Source organism: Salmo trutta, chromosome 8 (assembly GCF_901001165.1).
Source record: "Salmo trutta chromosome 8, fSalTru1.1, whole genome shotgun sequence".
Lineage (NCBI taxonomy): Eukaryota > Metazoa > Chordata > Actinopteri > Salmoniformes > Salmonidae > Salmo > Salmo trutta.
This window is the reverse complement of record NC_042964.1, coordinates 25,831,653-25,856,476: the sequence shown is the minus strand read 5'-3', so window position 1 is coordinate 25,856,476 and position 24,824 is coordinate 25,831,653. Positions and strand designations below refer to the sequence as shown.

At 42.4% G+C, this 24,824-nt stretch overlaps 1 protein-coding gene and 1 long non-coding RNA gene across 4 annotated transcripts in view; one reads left to right on the top strand and one right to left on the bottom strand.

Annotated features, from left to right (window-relative positions):
* Positions 1-13,151, top strand: part of LOC115198599 (uncharacterized) — a 44,377-nt gene extending 31,226 nt beyond the window's left edge. For both annotated transcript variants that reach the window (XR_003879259.1, XR_003879260.1), the window contains exons 2-3: positions 12,630-12,831; positions 13,114-13,151. This is a non-coding gene — a long non-coding RNA (uncharacterized LOC115198599). The remainder of the gene's footprint in view (positions 1-12,629; positions 12,832-13,113) is intronic.
* Positions 13,152-18,257: 5,106 nt separating this feature from the next.
* LOC115198597 (ras-related protein Rab-38) lies at positions 18,258-24,804 on the bottom strand. Of its 2 annotated transcripts, none has more exons than XM_029760651.1 (4): positions 23,705-24,804; positions 21,600-21,730; positions 21,110-21,259; positions 18,258-20,659 (listed from the first exon to the last, which is right to left on the bottom strand). In XM_029760651.1, exons 1-4 carry the CDS (start codon positions 23,916-23,918, stop codon positions 20,447-20,449), a joined length of 708 nt encoding a protein of 235 aa, XP_029616511.1. In that variant the 5' UTR covers positions 23,919-24,804; the 3' UTR covers positions 18,258-20,446. The 2 variants fall into 2 exon arrangements, with proteins under 2 accessions (XP_029616511.1, XP_029616512.1); XM_029760652.1 differs by having other exon boundaries at positions 23,686-24,791.
* Positions 24,805-24,824: the final 20 nt, after the last annotated feature.

The following is a 24,824-nucleotide window of genomic DNA, read 5'->3' as shown; positions in this document are numbered from 1 at the left end:
TATTTTAACAATTATCTAATGGTTAGTGTAGTAGATCAATTCTATTAGCATTACGTATTTAGAAAATGTGTGTGCTCTCACTGTTTCCACTGACAGTATATCAGAGGAACAAAACGTACCAAATGGCACCCTTTTCCCTATATAGTGCCCTACTATATGAGAAGTAGCCTTGTCCAAGATCTGTTAGTGCTATAATGCCAACCCCATTGCTGACTGTCATTGTTAAAGGGACAACCCATTCAAAAAATATGCATCAGAATGATGTGACCAGTGACAATATCTTGAACACTTTACTGCTGACATGCATAACATTTTGGGACTGTATTAACAGTGGAATAATGATTTTTCCTTTGAGTCAAACATGTTCGGCATGACAATGAGTGACAAGGAGTTCGCATTATAGCACAACCAGACTGACACTCAGGCTATATGAGATGGCATGATAGCACAAACAGACTGGTGCTCAGGCTATATGAGATGGCACTGACATTTGGCACAAAGGCTATATGAGATGGCATGATAGCACAAACAGACTGGCACTCAGGCTATATGAGATGGCGTGATAGCACAAACAGACTGGCACTCAGGCTATATGAGATGGCACTGACATTTGGCACAGACAGACTAGCACTAAAGTTATAAGAGAGGCACAGACTCACCTGTATTAAATGGCAGAATCATCATCAGCATCAACCTCACCCCTTTGGACAACATCTTGGAGAAATACTTTTATCTATGCAGATATAAACATATTATTAACATAGAACAAAAAAAAAGCAGGAACGGAAGCACTGCTAAGGTACACAATGGCAGATTTTGGTAGACAGAAGGTGCTCTTTGGTAAAAGGGGTAAATTGGTCATCAAAAAGAAAGGAGGACCAAGGCATTCTTCATATAATTAATTAAAATGCCTTTATTTGTATGGCATGTTCAATAGAAACAAAGTTTTAAAAACCCAAAATGTTTCGGCTGGATGGCCTTCGTCAGGGAGTACAAAGAAATGATAATACAATGTCCTCTTTTGAACAGCTTTCTCCAATCAGCCCTAATTAGAAGAGGGAGTGGTTACAAAATTGATTGGACAACACCTAATAAGCAATACTATACACATTAAAAAGTGAAATACCGTAGATATGTTATCAACATTTTTTTCTCCAAGCTAGAAGCATCAGAACGCCTAGAAAGGTAGTTCTAACCTTAAATAAGACTGGGAGAAATGTCAAGAATAAGAAAGCAATATATTCCACAGTACACTAGAACACAGCAAACATGGACAACAACAGTCTAAACATAGCTGAGGGCAGTAGAGCAAAATGTCCACTAGATGACAGCAACTGGGCCTATCACGACCCTACAGAAAAGGTCAGAAATCCGTATCTTCACTTAAACCAGGGTACTTAGTGGCCTGTAGTTTGTAAATCCCCAAACTTTCCCTTTGGTTTAGCCGTTTAAGACGGTCCCCTTTTCTAATTGAGGCTGGAACATGATCAATACCCATAGCTTGTAGGGAGGCAGGGTTGCCATGGTGTAAGGCTATTATCAACAAGTGTCCTTTGACCTAATGGTACTTCTAATGGAAGAATTTAAAATTCAAAAGGCACTCGCACATCTGAGCAATCTTTTTTGCAGGTGCATGGTAACAGTTGAACAAGATGAAGGAAAAAGGAAACCGCACACTGCTCTCTATAGTATCACTGATCTTTAAAAAGCTTACGTATCGGCCTCACGGCCTTCGTCAAAGCTCTGACGAAGGCCGTGACCGATACGTAAGCTTATTAAAGATCAGTGATACTATCAAGAGCAGTGTGCGGTTTCCTTTTCCTTCATCTAATAGAATAATCTAAAAAGGACAGACAAGTAGTCCAAACAGAAATTGAAAAAGGAAAATCCCAGAACACAGTGACAATTCTAACAAAGCACAATGTGATGAGATCTTGAAAGAGAAAGTAGACACATTCACTCTGACATTGAAGCAAGGCAAGCTAAGAAAATTTTGAAGAGATGAAATAGACTACAGAGATGGCAAGGTCTTTTCCTGAAGAAAACCAACCCGCAAGATTTCAGAACAAGGCTCTGATCAACATTTCTGGAGAACCCCTTTCTGATGATTGCGTAAGGGTCTTGTCTAAAGGACTGTCCTTTGCCCCCACATACTCAACTAATGAATTCAATACAAAGATTGACCTATATCGTTTCTACAGGAATCTACATCTGAAGGCCTGGTACAAGCAAAATATCTCTCCAACTACAGACACCAGTGTCTCAGGTCAGGAAGTTTCTGTGCCCTCAAAAACATATTTTAAGCCAAAGTCCACCTTTTGTCCCGTCGTCCAGAATGCCACACTAAATACATTTGCCAAGAAGATGCATTTTGATGTGGAGAATCTGTTTAAGGGTAAAATTGACTCTAACCAAACACAACGTAATCTTTCTAAGACAGAGAGGGATGCAGTTCATTCTTTGTCCAAAAATGAACGGATTGTGGTTACAAAAGCAGACAAGGTGGCGCTACAGTAGTGTGGAGTTCAGACAAATATGTGACAGAAGCCTACCGTCAATTAGACAATGATGAATTCTACCAATCTCTTACCTTCAACCCTACAGAGGACCTAAAAACTGAATTGAAAGGGATCCTCACAGAAGCTAAGGAGAATGGCTACATTTCAGACAATGAGTTCAAATTTATTTTCAATGGCAGTCCGCGAATGGCTTCTTTTTATCTTCTTCCAAAAGTCCACAAGAATCTTTAAAAAAAACCAGGCAGACCAGTCATTAGTGGGAATGAAAGTCTGACAGAACCCATCTCAAAGTACATTGATTATTTTCTTAAGCCTTTTCTGCTGTCACTCCCAGCTTATCTTGAAGATACTACAGATGTGTTGAACAAAATTAAGGAATTGAACAATATACAGTTGAAGTCATAAGTTTACATACACCTTAGCCAAATACATTTAAACTCAGTTTTTCACAATTCCTGACATTTAATCCAAGTAAACATTCCCTGTTTTAGGTCAGTTAGGATCACCACTTTATTTTAAGAATGTGAATTGTCAGAATAATAGTAGAGAGAATGATTTATTTCAGCTTTTATTTCTTTCATCACATTCCCAGTGGGTCAGATGTTTACATACTCTCAATTAGTATTTGGTAGCATTGCCTTTAAATTGTTTAACTTGGGTCAAACGTTTTGGGTAGCCTTCCACAAGCGTCCCTCAATAAGTTGGGTGAATTTTGGCCCATTCCTCCTGACAGAGCTGGTGTAACTGAGTCAGGTTTGTAGGCCTCCTTGCTTGCATACACTTTTTCAGTTCTGCCCACACATTTTTTCTGGGATTGAGGTTAGGGCTTTGTGATGGCCACTCCAATACCTTGACTTTGTTGTCCTTAAGCCATTTTGCAACAACTTTGGAAGTATGCTTGGGATCATTGTCCATTTGGAAGACCCATTTGCGACCAAGCTTTAACTTCCTGACTGATGTCTTGAGATTTTGCTTCAATATATCCACAGCATTTTCCTCCCTCATGATGCCATCTATTTTGTTAGGGGGCCAGTCCCTCCTGCAGCAAAGCACCCCCACAACATGATGCTGCCACCCCCGTGCTTCATGGTTGGGGTGGTGTTCTTCAGCTAGCAGGCCTCCCCCTTTTCCCTCCAAACATAACGATGGTCAATATTGCCAAACAGTTCTATTTTTGTTTCATCAGACCAGAGGACATTTCTCCAAAAAGTACGATCTTTGTCCCCATGTGCAGTTGCAAACCGTAGTCTGGCTTTTTTATGGCGGTTTTGGAGCAGTGGCTTCTTCCTTGCTGAGCAAACTTTCAGGTTATGTCAATATAGGACTTGTTTTACTGTGGATATAGATACTTTTGTACCTGCTTCCTCAAGCATCTTCACAAGGTCCTTTGCTGTTGTTCTGGGATTGATTTGCACTTTTCGCATCAAAGTACATTCATCTCTAGGAGACAGAACGCGTCTCCTTCCTGAGCAGTATGACGGCTGCGTGGTCCCATGGTGCTTATACTTGCGTACTATTGTTTGTACAGATGAACGTGGTACCTTCAGGCATTTGGAAATTGCTCCCAAGGATGAACCAGACTTGTGGAGGTGTACCATTTTCTTCTGAGGTTTTGGCTGATTTCTTTTGATTTTCCCATGATGTCAAGCAAAGAGGCACTGAGTTTGAAGGTAGGCCTTGAAATACATCCACGGGTACACCTCCAATTGACTCAAATGATGTCAATTAGCCTATCAGAAGCTTCTAAAGCCATGACATCATTTTTGGGAATTTTCCAAGCTGTTTAAATGCACAGTCAACTTAGTGTATGCAAACTTCTGACCCACTGGAATTGTGATAAAGTGAATTATAAGTGAAATAATCCGTCTGTAAACAATTGTTGGAAAAATTACTTGTGTCATGCACAAAGTAGATGTCCTAACCAACTTGCCAAAACTATAGTTTAGGTAGAGGTTAACAAGAAATTTGTGGAGTGATTGAAAAACAAGTTATAATGACTCCAACCTAAGTGTTTGTAAACTTCCGACTTCAACTGTAGGTACAGCTTTCTTTTTAGCCACCATGGATGTGGAGTCTCTATTCACCACCATTGAACATGAACAAGAACAAGGCCTGAGACTGAGATGCCTCATACAGAATTCATTGTCTCACTGACTGAATGGACTCTTAATAATAACATCTTTGTCTTTCAGGACTGTATTTTTAAACAAGTCAAAGAATGTGCCATGGGAGCTTGCTACCCTTCCTACGGTGCTTTGTACTTGGGTAAATGGAGAAATTATTTCATTTTGGATCCTTCTAATAACCAGTACTTTGACCGGATTATATGGTGGGGATGCTATATTGATGATGTTTTCCTGTTCTGGTCCAGCTCAGAAGATTACCTTATTTCCTTCCACCAACACCTTAACAGCATTAACCCTAACATCAAACTAACTGTGGAGTACAGCAAGGATAACATTCATTTTTTGGACCTTGACATCAGTAAAAATGACTACGGTTGTTTGCACACGTTCATCTTTAGAAAGCCTACAGATGGGAATACCATTCTGGGAGCAGACAGCTTTCACCCCAAAAGGCTAAATGAGAAAATTCCACATGGCCAATTCCAAAGAGTCCACAGAATTTGCGATCAGGAAACAGACTACAGTGTCAAAACTGCTGATTTGGAGAATCGCTTCTTGAATCAGGGCTACAGCGCTCAAATCCTGAAAGATGCAGGTATAACATGCTGACCAGACCGGACATGTTGCGTGTGCGAGCGTTGCAAAATAAATTTAGAAATCCATGTTATTCAATTATTGCACCCACACTGCTCGCGCGCGCCAACGAGCGTCTTCGTTGCCAAGGGCTAAAATAGAAGTCATTCCTATTTCTGACGCAGATCACGCTGCAAGTCCTGCCTCTCCCATCTCCTCATTGGTTTATAGAAGCAGGTACCCACGTACCATCTCCTCATTGGTTATACCCACGTGGGTGCTATGAAAGTTTAGATGCCAATCAACATATAAGTTCAAAGATGAAAAAGCCTACAAGGAGGAAGGATGACTAGAAATGATTCGGTTGACCGTTTTATGTGTGGATTAATTGTGGAAGTAGAGGACCTTGTGCATTTCAGGTAAAATAACAACTCAATGTTTATATCCCAGGACAAATTAGCTAGCAACAGCAAGATAGCTGAATAGGACAAATTAGTTAGCATGTGCAAGCTAGCTAGCTAAATTGCCATACATGTGGCATGCGCTGCCGGTTTGGGTTCCGTGTTAGGCCGGACGACTTGACAGAGAGAACATGTTGCGAAGGGGAGTGCCTCGTGATACATCAGAGAGAGTGTACTTTGTTACAAAATACAGCACTGAAGCAGAGAACATTAAAAGAATCATACATTTTTGGGGGGGAATCATCCAAAGCGATACGCTACTACGCCAAGTCTTCCCAGAGCCACCAGTCATAAGCTTTAAGAGCTGTGGACTAATTTGTCATTTAGGGTAGGACATCTATCTTCCTGGTGACTCTCAAACTTGGCTTGACCACAAGCCCAAGGGCTCTTTTAAGTGCAACCATTGCAGAAATATTGCACAGAAAAAGTATTTTGTTGACACAGCTTCTAAAATGGAGTATCATGTCAAGCATTTCATTAACTGCAAAACCACTCATGTCATCTACAGATTGGAATGTCCACAGTGCAATGTGTTCTACAATGAACAGACAAAGAGATGCCTTCAAGACCGCTTAGCGAAACACAAGTATGCCATACGGGTAGGCAATGAAGACTACCCCATGGCAAGGCACTACCAGTCCTTACACCATGGCAACCCTGCCTCCCTACAAGCTATGTGTATTGATCATGTTCCGGCCTCAATTAGAAAAGGGGACCATCTTAAATGGCTAAACCAAAGGGAAAGTTTAGGGATTTACAAACTACAGGCCACTAAGTACCCTGGTTTAAATGAAGATATGGATTTCTGACCTTTTCTGTAGGGTCGTGATAGGTCCATTTGCTGTCATCTAGTGGACATTTTGCTCTACTGCCCTCAGCTATGTTTAGACTGTTGTTGTCCATGTTTGCTGTGTTCTAGTGTACTGTGGAATAGATTGCTTTCCTTTTCTTGGCACTTCTCCCAGTCTTATTTAAGGTTAGAACTACCTTTCTAGGCGTTCTGATGCTTCTAGCTTGGAGTAAAAAATGTTGATAACATATCTACGGTATTTCACTTTTTAATGTGTATAGTATTGCTTATTAGGTGTTGTCCAATGAATTTTGTAACCACTCCCTCTTCTAATCAGGGCTGATTGGAGAAAGCTGTTCAAAAGAGGACATTGTATTATTATTTCTTTGTACTCCCTGACGAAGGCCATGCAGCCGAAACGCATTGGATTTTTAAAACTTTGTTTCTATTGAACATGCCATACAAATAAAGGCATTTTAATTAATTATATGAAGAATGCCTTGGTCCTCCTTTCTTTTTGATATATTATTAACATAGACCAATTTCATCTGAAGAGATCAATCATTTTTCATACACAAAATATTAATATTAAAAGGTATGTAGATGTATTTATAGCTGTGCAGATGTCTCGATCAATATATAAAAAGGATATACTTATAAATATTGTTGGAAATCAAAGATTAGAAATAGACAGACTGAGACAGTCAGACCAATTGACATACAGTATCAACAGCAAAATGTGTATATTAAAATACTCACAACAGTAAAAATAATCAGTTTTTGGTATCTTTTCCACTGTCTTTTCTGCTGTCACATCAATTCCACCTTCCACTTCATTTCTAGAATCAAGGTAGCCTAGTCATATAAATTGGTCCAATTATTCTTTTTTTTTGCTATGAGAAAAATCTACAAGAAATCTGCCCTCCAAGTGCTATAGCCTACCACATCAAGCCCTCACAATCTTCTACCCGCCCGCGTTATCCGCAAGAGCATTTTGTTGTATTTACCAACAGCACAGCTGCGCTTCACAGGCAAGGAAAGGCAAGGAGGAGGAGAGATATGGGTGTGAATAATTGAATACAAATGACACAAGTATAATCTAACACAAGTATTGGATTATGCCATATAGCCTCAGGGCGGTTTAAGTGCCCTATGCTTTTGCCTGCAGGTGGGCTGATGCATGGTTTTTCTCACCTCCTCCTCAAGGTCCTAAAACACTTTTGTTTTGTCTCAATAAGACTAAAGATTCACATTCATGTTAGCTGTAGCACATTTTAGCTGTTCACATAGTTAATACATTTTATAGGCTACACTTTGTACACACTTAATTTTGATTCTCCCCTTCTGATAGCCTATATTTACATACATGCATATCCGCCATTTGTAGTCTAATATTGTGTGTCCACTCCACGCCTGTTCACAACATGGGAGCATCTATTCAAAGTTACATTTACAAGGAAACAGACAGAGCCTCCTACCCTTTAACTTATTTAACGTGCATACCAGAAAGAAAAACTCAGGTATGAATTAAATTGAACTTTAATAGATGCCCCCCTGACTGCAACAACAGGGGGCTGTAGAAGTTCAACTTACAAGGAACATGCATAGGCTATACCTTATAGCTCATTCAACATGCATAACTTGTACAGAAAGAAAACATTTAAAAAATCTGATTGGTTCCCTTTCAGTAGAACATCCCTATGGGGAATTGGCGCTCTCGTGACGTCCACTGAAGAACTATACTCACGCCTGGCAAGACCAATGAAAACCGTGCCTTGCTGAAGGCCCCACTTCCACAGGTGATAACACCGAAGCTTGGATTCGTTCCATCAATTCTTCTGCTCTTTACTTCAAGCTGAGCAGGAACGATTCACACTACTAAAAACAAAAGAGACGTGTGCTCAAGTTTGTATTTGTTCTCCTAGTTTCCTAACCACAAACCAATCAGTTATTCTTTGGATTGCTTGGCTTGGCTATAAAAATGTGATTGAAACGCAAGTTGGGTTTGGGTCGCTCTCGAAAGATACTCACGTTTGTGGTCTACTATATCTCAGCTCGGGGCATGCTCTGGCTGCCCTCGCTTGAATCAGTTTTTGTGCGGGACTAGGGAACGGTGTGAGTAACAGTGGCTTGCCCTCGGCTGGCACTGTTCCTCTAGTCCACGGCTTCCCACAGGTTATCTTGGCAGTCGTGTAGCATTCTTGAGGAAGCTTCATGTTTCAGATAGGGACTTCCTCCCCCAGATGTCAGTACCTCGGCTGAGTCTTCAGTTGCAGGACGCGGGATGGATTGGGTCTTTGGTCGGAGCAAATGTCTTGTGTGCCTGGGCCGCTGGGCGTGGTACATGCGATAGCTGTCCTCGCTCAACCCAGCTCCTGTGGCTCTGTTGCCATTACAGGAGGCTCCTCGAAGGTAGAGGGCGGCCAAGTTCTGTGGGTACTCCCGGCTGCCTGGGTCAGGCACCACTTGCCTCTCTTCCCAGACTTTGTCCATGAAGGGTCTGGTCCCACCTCTGTGAGATGGTCCACCGTAGACCTTCGAGACCAGGTTAGCTAAACAAACACTGCAGAGCGCGCTAACCAGGTTAGATAACTCACCAATGCGAGCCAGCTGCTGCTACTAGCTATTCCTGCCTCCCCACGGTGGAATACAGTAATAACTTCTGGTGTATGAAGCTTACTAGCTTTCCACCCGGAGTTACGGCAACCCATTCCTATTTTAAATTCCTGGAGTTGGAGGGAGTGGAGGAAGGAGCGTCTTGCGTGAGGAGGGTCTTGTATGCACCTTCGATGAGGGAGCAGCCCCCGAGCACTTGGGTAACCCCTGGAGTGAGGAGGTGAGCACAGGTCTGAGTCACCAGTGCTCCCCTCCCTAAAAACATTATTGTGACAACATTGCCCCCGTGTTTGGTTACAGCCGAACGGGGTACTATATCAGCTATTGCCGGAGTCCCCAGTGCCCATGGAGGTCCAGGCTTCATTCAGGAATTACAGTCTCAAAGAAGCATAAGGTATGTTGGAAGTTTATCCATGTTTGATGCCCCCCTCTGTAACCCCGAGTTCCATGGTGCTCACAGGGTTCAAGGAGTATTTCTCCCCAAGGTGAGAGTAATAAGACAAGCAACTCGCTCTCTGTCCACAAGGAGGCACCCTGCCCCTATAGGTGGCTCGTTACTGGGATGCATTACTGATTCCTGCCTGTAGCTCACTCACTAGTCCCTATGAGGTGGCTAGTGATATAGGTTATGGATTCTATAGGCGATTGGTTGTTGGTCGCAGAGTCAAGGGAACAAGCAGGATTGGAGACAACCATGCTATTATCCCACACACACTTTCTGTGGTTCGTATGAACCCCCGAAATGAGCTGTCGCTCTCCAGCTCCACGCTTTTCATGCCTGGGAATTGGATTACAATTATAAATCGCCTGACTGTTAACACAGAAGGGGTCTGTTTTTCAGAGCTGTCTGTCCCATTTCCAGCTAGATACAAAGGTGCTTTGTGGCCAGTACCTATGACTGGTGGGTATGATAACCTACATGATAACGTTTTTTTCCCCTGGGTCTATTTTTTATGCGGGCGGTCGGTCCTGCCGGTTACCTGGACATATCTTATTGCCAAAACCGAGTAAGGCTTGTGGTGACAACAGTACCCCAAAGTGGCACTGCCAATCGGGGTACGTCACTGATTGCCGGAGCCCTTGTACCTGGAGTGGGGCCGGGCTTCATGCAAAACTTGGCGCATAAACCCATTGTTTCAACCCCTAGTTTCACAGTGTTCACAAGTGTCGAAAAGTGTTGTGTCTCCCACGTGTGAGTTCATTGAAAAGTATACCTTCCCCACATTCAGACACACGGTTGTCAAGAGTGGTGGAAATGGAAAGATAACCAATCTCTCCTAGTCCACAAGTTGGCATCCCGCCCTTTCAGATGGCACTTCACAGGAGGCTCGCTGTCTGCTCCGACCAATGGTATGCATAGGCAGTGTCACCCTGGATCATGTAACCGTGACATCGGGGTACAGGCTGCAATTTGTTATGTGTCCCCCATGCTTCAGCAGCATCATCACGTCGACTGTTCCCAAGGCCTCAGCACCTGTTTTGAAGGAGGAAATATCCTCCCGTTCCCAGAAGCAGGGAATCTGAGTGGTTCCTATGTCGAAGATCCAGGATGGATGACATAGCCAGTATTTCTTGGTTCCGAAAGGGGACGGGACTTTGTGTCCCATTCTAAACCTACCTGCTCTCACCAAGCACCTCAGAGTCTACAAATTCAGAATGCTCACGAACCGCCGGCTATTACAGTCGATTGGCTGGTGGCAGCAGAGTTGAGGAAGCAAGCAGTGTTACACACATCCATGCAACTGTCCCGTATTCAGTCTCTAGGCTTCATAGGAAACTAGCGAAAGAGGTGTCTAACTCCATCTCAGCGTATTCCATTTCTGGGTCTCGAGGTGGTCTTGATTCGGGGGTATGGAGGCAACTTGATTCAGGGGTATAGACAGTGGTGCGGAGTGCACTGCATATCATTTACCTGGAGCTACTAACAGTGTATCTGGCGCTCAGACCCTCCTAACCTTGGCTCGCTCGACGTCCCCAATTGCATCAACTCCGGTGCAGATCATCTATCCAGGGGGGCCCTCTCTCCCAGGAGTGAAAGGTGGGTGGTCTCCCAGAGATAGCAAATTTTCGCAGGGCCGACATAGATCTTTATGCATAGCGAGAAAACACACATTATCGTCTGTTTTTCTCAAAGAGGGACCTGAGTGCTCTGTTGTGAATGGACATACTGGCACTCCAGTGGCCTCAGACTCTCCTTTACACATTTCTCCTGTGGAGCTGATTCAGCCGTTGGAGAGGGTGCGCCTGGAGGGCTTGCCGTTGATTCTTGTGGCTCCACATTGGCCCTATGGGCCCTGGTCAAAAGTAATGGGAACAGGGTGCCATTTTGTAATAAAGGGAACAGGGTGCCATCTTGGATGCAGACAAAGTAGAATAATGCCAAAGCAATCAGAAAATGAGTCAACAACATTTATTTATTTATTGAACGATGTGTGGTATTATGTACATCCATCCCTGGATTTGCAGATTTGTTTTGTTAATCAAACTATTGAATGCAATATGACTCATCCATGTGCAGTCGCTGTGTGTGTGTGTGTGTGTGTGTGTTGTAGAATCATTGGAAACATGTATCCCAATAAATGATATTAGTGGAGCTGTGGTTATTTTCACACCTCTACAGTTGTGAGGGTATAGATTATGAGTATTCATTTTTGATTGTTCATTTCACTTTTGTTTATTATCTACTCCGCTTGCTTTGGCAATGTAAACATGTTCCCCATGCCAATATAAGCCTTTTGAATGTATTTGAATTGAATTGAGTGGAAGGGGGGACAGAGGGGGAGACGGGGAGTGTGAGTGAGAGGTACAGAGAGGGGACTGAGGCAGGGTAAGTTGAAGTGAGAGACTGGAAGAGAAAAAGGAGGATCTAGCACAGCGGGTGTGAGTTTGTAATTGGCAAAGTAAAGAGAGAGAAAGTGAGAGAAAGACAGAGGATAAAAGCAGGAGAGAGAAACCAGAAAGAAGCAGACAGAGGAAGAGAGAAAGAGAGAAAGAGGGAGGGAGGGGCATAGAAAGAGAGACAAACAATGAGAAAAATAGCAGTAGGAGAGAGAGAGAGAGAGAGAGAGAGAGAGAGAGGGTGAGAGAATGAAAGAAAGAAATTGGGAAAGCAGAGGGAGGACTCGGCACAGCAGGAGAGTGACTAAGTAATTAGCTATGTAAATCCCTCAGCCCAACTGGAGCATATATTAATACCTAAAGAGATGTCAGACCACACACACACATGATGATGCATATACAAAGAGACACAAGGGGACCAACTCGTTATTACCTAGATAATTAGTGAACACTCAGTGACCAATTTACATGCTAAGCATACTCGTACAGACACACACACAAACCGACACAAACATAACAGTATACACATACGTGTTAGTCATGTGACAATAGAGAATCCTTACAATACACAACAAAAGTCACTGCACTTGATCTGTACCACACATTCACACACACACTCACACAAGCGCGTACATAATTACACAACTACATTCAATTTATTAGGTACACCCATCTAGTACCAGATCTGACTTCCCTTTCCCTCCAGAGCTGCCTGAAGTATTTGGGGCATGGGAACGTCGTTCAATTGGATTCAAGGGACTTAACGTGTGTCAGGAAAACATTCCCCAAACCATTACACCACCGCCACCTGCCTGTACCGTTGACACCAGGAAGGATGGGGCCATGGACACCAAATCCTGACTCTACCATCAGCATGATGCAACAGGAACAGGGATTCGTTGGACTAGGTAATGTTTTTCCACTCCTCAATTGTCCAGTGTTGGTGATCACGTGCCCACTGGAGCTGCTTCTTCTTGTTTTTGGCTGATAGGAGTGGAACCCGGTGGGGTCGTCTGCTGCAATAGCCCATCCGAGACAAGGGCAGACAAGTTGTGCGTTCTGAGGTGCCGTTCTGCACACCACTGTTGTACTGCACTGTTATTTGTCTGTTTGTGGCCAGCCTGTTAGCTTGCACGATTCTTGCCATTCTCCTTCGACCTCTCTCCTCAACAAGCTGTTTTCGCCCACAGGACTGCCGCTGACTGGATGTTTTTTGTTTGTCGCACCATTCTTGGTAAACCCTAGACACTGTTGTGCGTGAAGAGCCCAGGAGGCCGGACGTTTCTGAGATACTGAATCCAGCGTACCTGGAACCGACATTCATACCTATCCAGAAGCTGTGTGCCAGAAGAAAAAATAATTTATCCTGGCCATGAAAGCTGCCAGAGCGCCTAGGGACATTTCTTACATCCGCTGTGACAGGGTCATTGACCACCCTCGCTTCCAAAAGCCTGGAAAGAATGAGAGAGCCAAGCCTATGGGTTCGTAGCTTCAACCCCGCAGCACACACACTTACACACACCAACTGATTAATGGACTGCTGAATGTTTTTGTTTTCTCTTGCTTTGTTTGATCTTTTCCATATTATGTCTATCTCTGAGAAGCTACCCAGGAAAGGGCTGATAATTGCCCATATTAATATATGTAGCCTTAGAAATAAGGTTAATGAAATCAATAACTTGCTAACATCCGATTACATTCAGATACAATATTAGACATTTATGAGAGTCATGTAGATAATTCCTTTGATGATACAGTAGTAGCAATACAAGGATATAACATCAATAGAAGAGACAGAAATGCTTATGGGGGAGGTCTTGCTATATGCTGTATATTCAGAGCATATCCCTGTAATGCTTAGAGAAGATCTCATGTCAAGTGTTATTGAAGTGCTGTGGTTGCAGTTCACCTGCCTCATTTAAAGCCATCTTTGGGGGTGTTGCTATAGGCCATCAAGTGCTGACAATCAGTATCTCAATGATGTGTGTGAAATGCTTTATAGTATATGTGTTGTAAACAGAGAGGTCTACTTTCTTGGTGACCTGAATATTGACTGGTTTCCTTCAAGCTGTCTGCTCAAGAGGAAGCTTTGCACTGTAACCAGTGCCTATAATCTGGTTCAGGTTATTAATCAATTTACCATTACCATTAAAAATTGTGTTTGACCAAATAGAATGCTATTTCTCTGTAAACAAACTGTCAACAGACTTTCAGCATGCTTATAGAGAAGGGCACTCAACATGTACTGCACAGACACAAATGACTGATTATTGGTTGAAAGAAATAGATAATAAGAAGATTGTGGGAGCTATACTGTTAGATATTATTGACCATAACCTGTTGTTGAGAAAACATATATTTTACGGCTTTTCAACCTCTGCCATTGTGTATTTAGAGCTATCTATCTAATATAACTTTTTCTTTAATGGAAGCTTCTCTATTGTCAAACATGTAGGGTGTGGTGTGCCACAGGGCAGCTGTCTATGCCCTCTACTCTTTTCTATTTTTACCATAATCTGCCACTGGCATTTAACAAAGCCTGTGTGTCCATGTATGCTGATGATTCAACCATATACGTGTCAGCAACTAAAGCTAATGAAGTCACTGAAACCCCTTAACAAGGAGTTGCAGTCAGTTTTGGAATGGGTGGCCAGTAATAAACTGGTCCTGGACATCTCTAAAACTAAGAGCATTGTATTTGGTACAAATCATTCCCTAAGCTCTAGACCTCAGCTGAATCTGATAATGAATGATGTGGCTGTTGAACAATTTGAGGAGACTAAATTACTTGGTGTTACCTTAGATAGTAAACGGTCATGGTCAAAACATATACCGTGCAATTTGAAAGTATTCAGACCACTTAAATTTTCCACATTTTCTTACGTTACAGCCTTATTCTAAAATGTATTAAATATTTTTTCCCCTCATCAATCTATACACAATACCCCATAATGACAGAGCAAAAACAGTTTATTATTTTCTGCTAATTTATTAAAAATAAAAACTGAAATATCACATTTACATAAGTATTCAGACCCTTTACTCAGTACTTTGTTGAAGCACCTTTAGCAGAGATTAAAGCTTTGAGTCATCTTGGGTATGACACTACCCACCTATATTTGGGGAGTTTATCTCATTCTTCTCTGCAGAGCCTCTCAAGCTCTGTCAGGTTCTTTCTTGGGCTCCCGAGAGGTGCAGTGGTCTAAGGCACTGCATCTCAATGCTAGAGGCATCACTAGAGACACCCTGGTTCGAATCCAGGCTGTATCACAACCGGACGTGATTGGGAGTCCCATAGGGCGGCGCACAATTGGCCCAGCGCCGTCCGGGTTTGGCTGGGTAGGCCGGCATTGTAAATAAGAATTTATTCTTAACTGACTTGCCTAGTTAAATAAAGGTTAAATAAAAATAAATAAATAAAGGTTGGATGGGGAGTGTTGATGCACAACTATTTTCAGATCTATCCAGAGATGTTCGATCGGGCTCTGGCTGGGCAACTCAAGGACATTCAGAGACTTGTCCCGAAGCCACTCCTGCATTGTCTTGGCTGTGTGCTTAGGGTCATTGTCCTGTTGGAAGGTGAACCTTCACCCCAGTCTGAGGTCCTGACTGCTCTGGAAGAGGTTTTCATCAAGGATCTCGCTGTACTTTGCTCCGTTCATCTTTGCCTCAATCCTGACTAGTCTCCCAGTCCCTGCCACTGAAAATCATCCTCACAGCATGATGCTGCCACCACCATGCTTCATCGTAAGGATGGTGCCAAGTTTCCTCTAGACGTGATGCTTGGCATACAGGCCAAAGAGTTCAATCTTGGTTTCATCAGACCAGAGAATCTTGTTTCCCTGGTCTGAGAGTCTTTAGGTGCCTTTTGGCAAACTCCAAGGGGGCTGTCATGTGCCTTTTATTGAGGAGTGGCTTCCGTGTGGCCACTCTACCATGAAGGCCTGATTGGTGGAGTGCTGCAGAGATGGCTGTCCTTCTGGAAGGTTCTCCCATCTCCACAGAGGAAGTTTAGAGCTCTGTCCAGGCCCTTCTCCCCCGATTGCTCAGTTTAGCCGGGCAGCGAGATCTAGGAAGAGTCTTGTTGGCTCCAAGCTTCTTCCATTTAAGAATGATGGAGGCCACTGTGTTCTTGGGGACCTTCAATGTTGCAGAAATGTTTTGGTACCCCTTGACTTATTCCTCATTTTGTTGTCTTACAGCCTGAATTCAAAATGGATTCAGTTGTGTAACGTCTGCTTCCAACTCACACCCTCAAACACGTAGATCCCCTGAACGCAGCTCACTCTCCAGATCCCAATCACCTGAATTCTGATCACCTGTTCACACACCTGTATGTCATTATCACACACTATTTAGTTCAGTTCTTTGCACCCCATCACTGAGAGGTATTGTTTGTTTTGTGACATGGCTGTCAGAGCGCTGGTTTTCCCCGTGAGTTACTCTTCCTGTGTATGATAGTTTTAGCCTATTGTATTTCCTGTTATCTACCTATTGCCTAATCTCCCGGACTATGTTACTAGCCTTGTCCCTGCCTCTACTGTTGCCCTTTTGGACCCCTGTGTATGACCTTCTGCCTGCTCCTGGACCCAGCTACCTGCCTCCTACTGTGGTCCTTTGCAATAAGCACCTGCTGCGCCCTGCGCTTGAAACCAGCTCTCTGTCTCCCCTTGTGTATATTACAAATTGATTATTTTTCTAACCTATCTACAAACATTACCCCATAATGACAAAGTGAAAACATATTTTCAGAAATTGCAGAAAATCTATTGAAAATTAAATACATAAATATCTCAATTACATAAGTATTCACACCCGAGTCAATAGAATCACTTTTGGTGGCGATTACAGCTGTGAGTCTTTCTGGGTAAGTCTCAAAGAGCTTTTCATACCTGGATTGTACAATATTTGCACATTACTCTTTTTAAAATTCTTCAAGTTAGTTGTTGATCATTTCTAGACAGCCATTTTCATGTCTTGCCACAGATTTTCAAGCCGATTTAAGTCCAAGCTGTAACATTCAATGTCGTCTTGGTAAGCATCTCCAGTGTATATTTGGCCTTGTGTTTTAGGTTATTGTCCTGCTGAAAGGTGAATTTTTCCCCCAGTGTCTGTTGGAAAACAGACTGAACCAGGTTTTCCTCCAGGATTTTGCCTGTGCTTAGCTCTATTGTTTCTTTTCATCCTTAACTCCCTAGTCCTTGCCGATGACAACATACCCATAACATGATGCAGCCACCACCATGCTTGAAAATATGAAAAGTGGTACTCAGTGATGTGTTGGATTTGCCCCAAACATAATGCTTTTTTTATGTATTCAGGACATAAAGTGAATTTCTTTGCAACATTTTTTGCCGTTTTACTTTAGTGCCTTATCACAAACAGGATGCATGTTTTGTAATTTTTTATTCTGTACAGGCTTCCATCTTTTCACTCTGATTTAGGTTAGTATTGTGGAGTAACTACAATGTTGTTGATCCATCTGCAGTTTTCTCTTATCACAGCCATTCAACTCTGACTGTTTTAAAGTCACCATTGGTCTCATGGTGAGATCCCTGAGTGGTTTCCTTCCTCTCCTGCAACAGAGTTAGGAAAGACGCCTGTATCTTTCAGTGACTGGGTGTATTGATATACCATTCAAAGTATAATTAATAACTTCACCATGCTCAAAGGGATATTCAATATCTGCTTTCTTTATTTTTACCCATCTACCAATAGGTGCTCTTCTTTGCGAGGCATTGAAAAACCTTCCTGGTCTTTGTGGTTGAATCTGTGTTTGAAATGCACTGCTCGACTGAGGGACCTTACAGATAATTGTACATGTGGGGTACAGAGATGAGGTATTCATAAAGAAATCATGTTAAACCCTATTGCACACAGAGTGAGTCCATCAAACTTATTATGTGACTTGTTAAGCACATTTTTACTCCTGAACTTTTCAGGCTTGCCATAGCAAAGGGGTTGAACACTTAACATAAGACATTTCAGCTTTTCCTTTTTATTAATTGTAAAAAAATCTAAAAAATGTATTCCACTTTGACATTATGGGGTGTCATCCAGTGACACAAAATCTAAATGTAATACATTTTAAATTCAGGCTGTAACACAACAAAATGTGGAAAAAGTCAAGGGGTGTGAATACTTTCTGAAGGCACATGTGTTAACTAAGGTTGTCTCAAATGGCACCCCATTCCTTACATACTGCACTACTGAATAGGGCTGGGAATTGCCAGGGACCTCACAATATGATATTTTCATGATACTTAGGTGGCGATAAGATATGTATTGCGATTCTCACTATTCTATATGTATTGCGATTCGATACTGCGATTTTTTTTTTTTTTTTTTTTTTTAATTGCTATTTGATGTTTTAAACATATGTCTGCTGCAGAGATGCAAGAGAGAGCATACTAACATTTGTTTTGATCAGTCATGGAAGTAAAAGTGCTGAAAACATGTCTCACTATTTGAAAAGAAGATGGAGAAAAATCTATAGGATTAAAAATACCGTCATTTTGGTGCAGGTACAGCTGAGTAACGTTAGCTAACGCTACCTAGTAAAAATAAATTAAAAAATCCATACTTGGAGACAATTTAAGTATTGATATATCATCCAAAATAATATTGTGATATGTAACTGTATTAAAAAAAATCCCTATCACTACTGCTGAATAGGGTGCAATTTGAGACAGACTAATTTACACCTTTCAGCCTCCCGATTTCATTATCACAGACTAAAGGCGTTCGCATGCTAGGTTGGTTTGCTCCTAGCAGAACTCAGCTAGGCGAAGTGAACGTCTGTGCCTAACATACTCCCTTAAAATGATATTTGCTTCAAAATATTACAGTTTGACCCTCTTGAGACACCGTAACAACATACAGTAACACTTCCTCAAAATAGTAAAAATCAATTTAAGATAAATCACGAAATCTGCCAAATGTTTACATTTTTGCTGAGGTCTTAGTCGCCCAATTTGACAACTAACTAAGATATTTGGTGCAGTTTTTCTCAAGTGAAAAGATTTGCATGAAAACTAGTTGTTTGTCGTTGATTGACAACAAAGACTTCATTGAGGAATCCCTACTGTTGACCAATCACAGACAAAGGGGCGTAGACGCCGGAAAAAAACCTTCCGAACACTGCCGAACACCAAAACGAACAAAAACGCCACAAAATGTTGCATAATATATACCGAGTATACAAAACATTAAGAACACCTGCTCTTTCCATGACATACTGTAGACTGACCAGGTGAATCCAAGTGAAAGCTATGATCCCTTAATGATGTCACTTGTAACTCCATTTCAATCAGTTTAGATGAAGGGGAGGAGACAGGTCCAAACTGTTTCGACTGGGAAGCATTCAGTAAGCTTTAGCATCATTCTCAAGCTGTTGGTTAATGGGTGTGACCTGACCATAGCTTGTTGAACATTAATTATACTTTACAAAGCTGTGTAGAGGCAGAAGTTTAATGTTGATGGTTATAACTAAATACACAAGCACACATACAGACAGAAGATGGTATATCTTATTTTGGTATAGAACGACACTGTCTCTTTTTCACTATGGGTGTGTTCATAAATTGCCTCCAGTGTGTCATGGTACGCTCTGGGTCATTTGTAAATTCAGAGCATTGTCAGATTGTCTGTTTTGTAAATTCAGAGCGTTTTTGCTCTCGGAGCGTTCAGAGTGCATACTGGACGCTCTGGCCCGAGGAGAAGGGTTGATCCGAGTGTTCTGACCCCGCAACAGCAATCAAGCACCCAAGCTAACTGGCTAAAGTTGGCTAGCTCACTAGCTACTTCCAGACACATATGAGAGAACACCTCACTGGCCATTTTACTTGCCCTAGCAGAGCTGGTTAGGCTGTTTTCATGTTATCTAGAGCGTTAGTGACTGTAACTGTGCCCCTGGCAACAATTGAATGATGTTTTTTTGCAGACTTTAATTGACACTGGTCTTCTTCAAGGGGTGTTGCAAGTTCGTAAATTCATCAGTTGTTCTGCACTCTGACACACTCAAATGAGAGTGCTCTGAAATCGGAGTAGATGGCCAGAGTGAATTTACGAAAGCAGCCTTCGTGATGAGTGTGTTGCAACAGCAACGCTATTGATAACATCACAGCTGTTTCCTTGCCGATGTGGATGCTTCTGTCCTCCACTGTGATGTGATTAGATCTCTCATGTCATCCAGGCTCAGCTCACATGACCCTTAGCAGCAGTCCATCCATATCTAAAGTATCATGCTACCCTCTTTTACACACACTATATTTCCCATCCCCCTCTCTCTCTATCCCCTACTCCTTCCCATCTCTTCCTTCATCTCTCCCCCTCAGTCCCCTTCCATCCTAGCATGTTGGAGTCAAAAGCCGCTGTCTTTCTCTCTCCCTCTATCCCCCCTTCAGATATCGCCCATGTCCCTCTGGCCTGACAGAGTTAACTTATTACACCCATCACAACTAGTTAGCTCCCTATCATCTCTCCTCCACTCCTTCCCCCCCATCACTCACCGTCTCTCATCCCTCAAATATCCCCCATCTCCATTCGGCCAGGCAGAGGTCGCTTTTTACACCCATCGCACCCAGGCAGTCCAGCCATCCCTGTCCTATTGTAGTCAAAGCGTGGTAAGACCAGGACACTAGGGTCCCTAGGATCTCCAGCTGGCGGCCTTTCCTCTTCTACAGCCATGATGCTCTCTACCAAACACATGATGGCCGCGTCGATGTTGGTGTTGTCCTAAGAGGGGTGGGAGAGGGGAGAGAGGGGGAAAGAATGGAAGGGCAAAGAGAGAGAGAGATGTGTGTGAGAGAGAGAGACATAACATGAGAGAGAGAGAAAGAAAGAGGGGGTGAGGGACAGATAGAGAGAGAGAGAGAGAGCAAGAGAATGGGAAGAAAAAAAGTCTTTATATGCACAGACACAATCCCTCACTCAGCTAGCAAAAAGTAGGTATAATGACACTTTTTACATTCCAGAAAGCAACTCGTACACGCAAAACATTGTCTGCTAACACACACATCTCTTAACATTTCCAAACACAAAGCTTGTATCCCCTGATATACACAACATACAGCAACAATAGAGACCCATCCCTCTCTATGCAGCAACCCCATGTCGTGACCCTTGACCTCTTACCACTCTACGAAACCATGGTCTTGCTCTCTCACACACACACACACCCCTCACCTTGGCGGAGGTCTCGTACCACCCTACAAAGCCGTGGTCTCTAGTGAAGTTCTCCAGTTTGGGTAGTTTGGAACAGAGACCCGTACTCAGCTGGTCACATTTATTACCCAATAAGACGGCCGGAACTGGCCTCCCGTTACCCAGAGCAACCTGGGAGGGGTGTGGGGTGAGGGAGAGGGGGGGGGGGGGGGGGTTGGAGAGGAAAATGGGGGAGAAAGATGTAAGGGCAAGGAAATATAGAGAAAATGGGAGTGAGGGGTGAGATGGATGAGAGGAGAGAAGGATCTTAACAAATGTAAAAAAAAAAAAAAAAATTTAAGTCTTTATGAAATGTAAACAACGGTGGAGATGTTTTATTTGAAAGAGGATAGTACTAGTTGAGCCACTCAGGGTACAGGCACTCACTACCACCTCACTGTATAGTACAACCTGCATGTATAATTCATTATGACTAGTTCTAAGCATGTTAAAATAATAATGTATCTCTTACCTTGGAGTCGAGGTCTCCCTTCCACTTGAGGACAGCCTGGAAGGTAGAGGCCCGCGTCATGTCAAAGATCACCAACGCTCCTACAGCCTCGCGGTAGTAAACCCGCGTCATGTTGCCATAGCGCTCCTGGCCTGGGGAAACAACAACAACAATGATATAACAACAACAACAGCACCAACAACAACATCTACAACTATACCATCTAAATCAACAACATAACAACAATGAATATGTCTCAATAAAGTGACTTTAGAAGCAAAGCGATACTCCAATGTGTTGAGAAATGTCAAGTGTATGTGTGTGTATATCTATATGTGTGTGTATGTGTGCGTGTGTGTGTGTTTAAGTGAGTGTTGACATAGAAATGACATTTCTCCTGGAAGTTAACCTCTCTCACATGACTGTAATATACCAGTGAATAACCATGAGAGAGAGAGAGAGAGAACAGGGTCTTTCTAACAACACATAACGTACAGCATATAGTTTGAAATATCACTGGTTGTTACTGCCAATAGCCAGCATGCATTGTGTAAATACCATCACACTGGTTTTCCTGCTATGTTCTCCTACAATGTCTATCTCTGTCTTTCCACTGCCTACATGCATTGTCTTAATTAATAAGACTCAATGGATAGGGGTGAACCTGATCCTAGATCAGCAAGAGGCCAGTCTGAGGCCTTTAATTTAACTGTAAAAATGCATTACCTGTTAATGTGCCATGAACACAACCAGTCATGATGTTTTCATCTTATTGTCAAACAAATCACTTCAAAAAGTAGGTTACCTTCGCACGTTCATCCAAAATAATTCCAGCATCTGAACAGTGCACTGTGCACCCTTAAACTTTCCTTCAATTCACAAGCGGTTGAAACTATCTCACCGGATAAAGCATTCAAGTGAGCGAAACAGCGCCCCTCTGTCTTACTGTATACTGTATGTACCCCATGCATCTGATGCTGTGTCTGGCCAAAAAGAGTATGACATGCCATTCTGTTTTTGGCCAGACAGCATCAGATACATGGGCTACACATACATCTTGTTTCTTTCTTTTTCCTTTCTCTGCCCTGCGCTGAAAGCGCTTCATTGTTGCAGCTTAATTTCAATGAATGTCATGTTTGCAATCATATCATGTGAAACAATGCATGGGGACTGTCTCAGGGTGGAATAGTCCATTATTATGAACCAGATTGTGGGTGATTAATGACACTTGTTTATACTATTATGAGAAAAACTTGGATTCAATTAATATTGATATGAAATATATGTATATGTAAAACTAAATGATTGATCTATTATGTATTATTATTTGGCTGTAAGGATTAATTTACTTTTTTGGAGGCCTTTTTGTCAACATTATGGTTTCATTAACCTGGGCACAGTGGACAGGCGAAACCCCCCTCCCTCCCCATTTCCTTTGCAATTTTGAAGATTCATGGTGTGATGATGTCATTATCTACGGTTGAGATGATACGGAGGAAAAGTCTGCTGACAGTTAAGAGATAGAGCACCATATGGGCTCAGACACACCCATAGCGTTTGCTGGCCGAGAGTACTTCCTACCTCTGAACGTCATTTGCGAACCGAGTGCGCCCCGATTTGAAAAATGAAACGCTGAACGATCAGCAGACAAACGCTAGATCCACATTCGGTGCGATGTTTGCGAGTTTTAAAATGTCTAGTGCATGTGCATTGACTAACGGGCTAAAGTCCACACACATACACACACACAGACGCACACAGCCAGGCATGCACGCACACATACACAAACACTCACACGATTACACTGTTTTATAGCACAGTGTATGTCAGGACATGTCAGTTATATGTCGATTATCAGGTCATGTGAAATATAGAGAGGCTCAATAATAGGTTGGTTAGGCTACTACTATTAGAAAATGTGTGTGTGTGTGCCTACCGTAGGCCTACGCTTATTCTATGCGTAATTAGTTTACCAACTGGCGATGTTCCACTATTATCGACACCATACCATGTGCGTGACATATTTTTGAAATATTTTAAACTTGTGTATCAAATAAAATATAACAGTTATGAAAGTAAAGGTAGGCGAACTGTCGAAGTAGATTACCCGTAATTAGTTGACCAACCTGCGATGTCCCACAGCTGCAGTCGCACGACCGTCTTGTGATCCCAATTGAGGAGTTTGAAGGCGAAGTCGACTCCGACGGTGGCTCTGTAATGTTGGGAGAATATCTGATGGACATAACGCTTTATTATGGATGTCTTCCCGACCCCCAGGTCACCGATGACTAGAACCTTCAACAAGCGTTCCTGCTGCATGGTTGGGTTGTGGCTTGACATTAAAAAAAGATAGGCTACAACTTAGTTGTTCACATTGAATGTAATATTCTATGTGAAAATAATACTACAAAAGTCAGTGTCCTCTTTTTTCAGTTTTCTATTTAATATGGGTCCACTTTTCAGCAGCTCTCTTTTCCCGTTACCTGAAGTTGCCTGTATGTCAAAGGTGAATAGTTATCAAAATCTTAGTAGCAAGAGAAAACAATATTCATGAATTGATGAAGACAGAAAATAAGAGGAACTTCCCCCTCTTTTATTCAAAATGTGCATGCACAAAAATATTCGAAATGGTCTTCCTTTCTTGCAATTGTTCTATTCCATACACGTCCTTATATCAGAGTTCACTTCATGCAATGTATCCTTTAGGCGACCCTTCTCTCTTACCAAACGTTCATTATTTCTTTCTCGTTCTTTCTCCCACCCAACCTTCATTCCATCCAGAGCAAAAAATGAGAACTTCTAAAAAGAGTAGTCAGCGCAAAGTCATCCACAAACTGTCAATTTTGGTCAAACAGTCTACGGTGTGTGTGCGCGCATATCTCGTCTGGAAGCCGTTGCCATTAATCTGCGCACGAAGTTTCTGCCCGTCAGCTGTTTGGAGATTAGGCAACCACAGCCCTTTAGTTTACTGATAAAGTTGTGTACATACAGTAAGTCAATAGTTCACTGTACTTTCTGTCCACCACTTTGCTGCTGGGGGAAAGGAAACGAACTACATATCTAGCGTATTTGATACACTGTATCCGGATCAACGCACAAGCAGCTGTTGGTAACCAAACATACATGATTATGTATCTTTACGCGCATACAATATTGTCAATTTTACACGTACGATTATGAACAGTTATATCAGTTAAAGTCCAAAATATGTTTAATGTCTGTTACGCAGTATATAGGGTCTGAAAC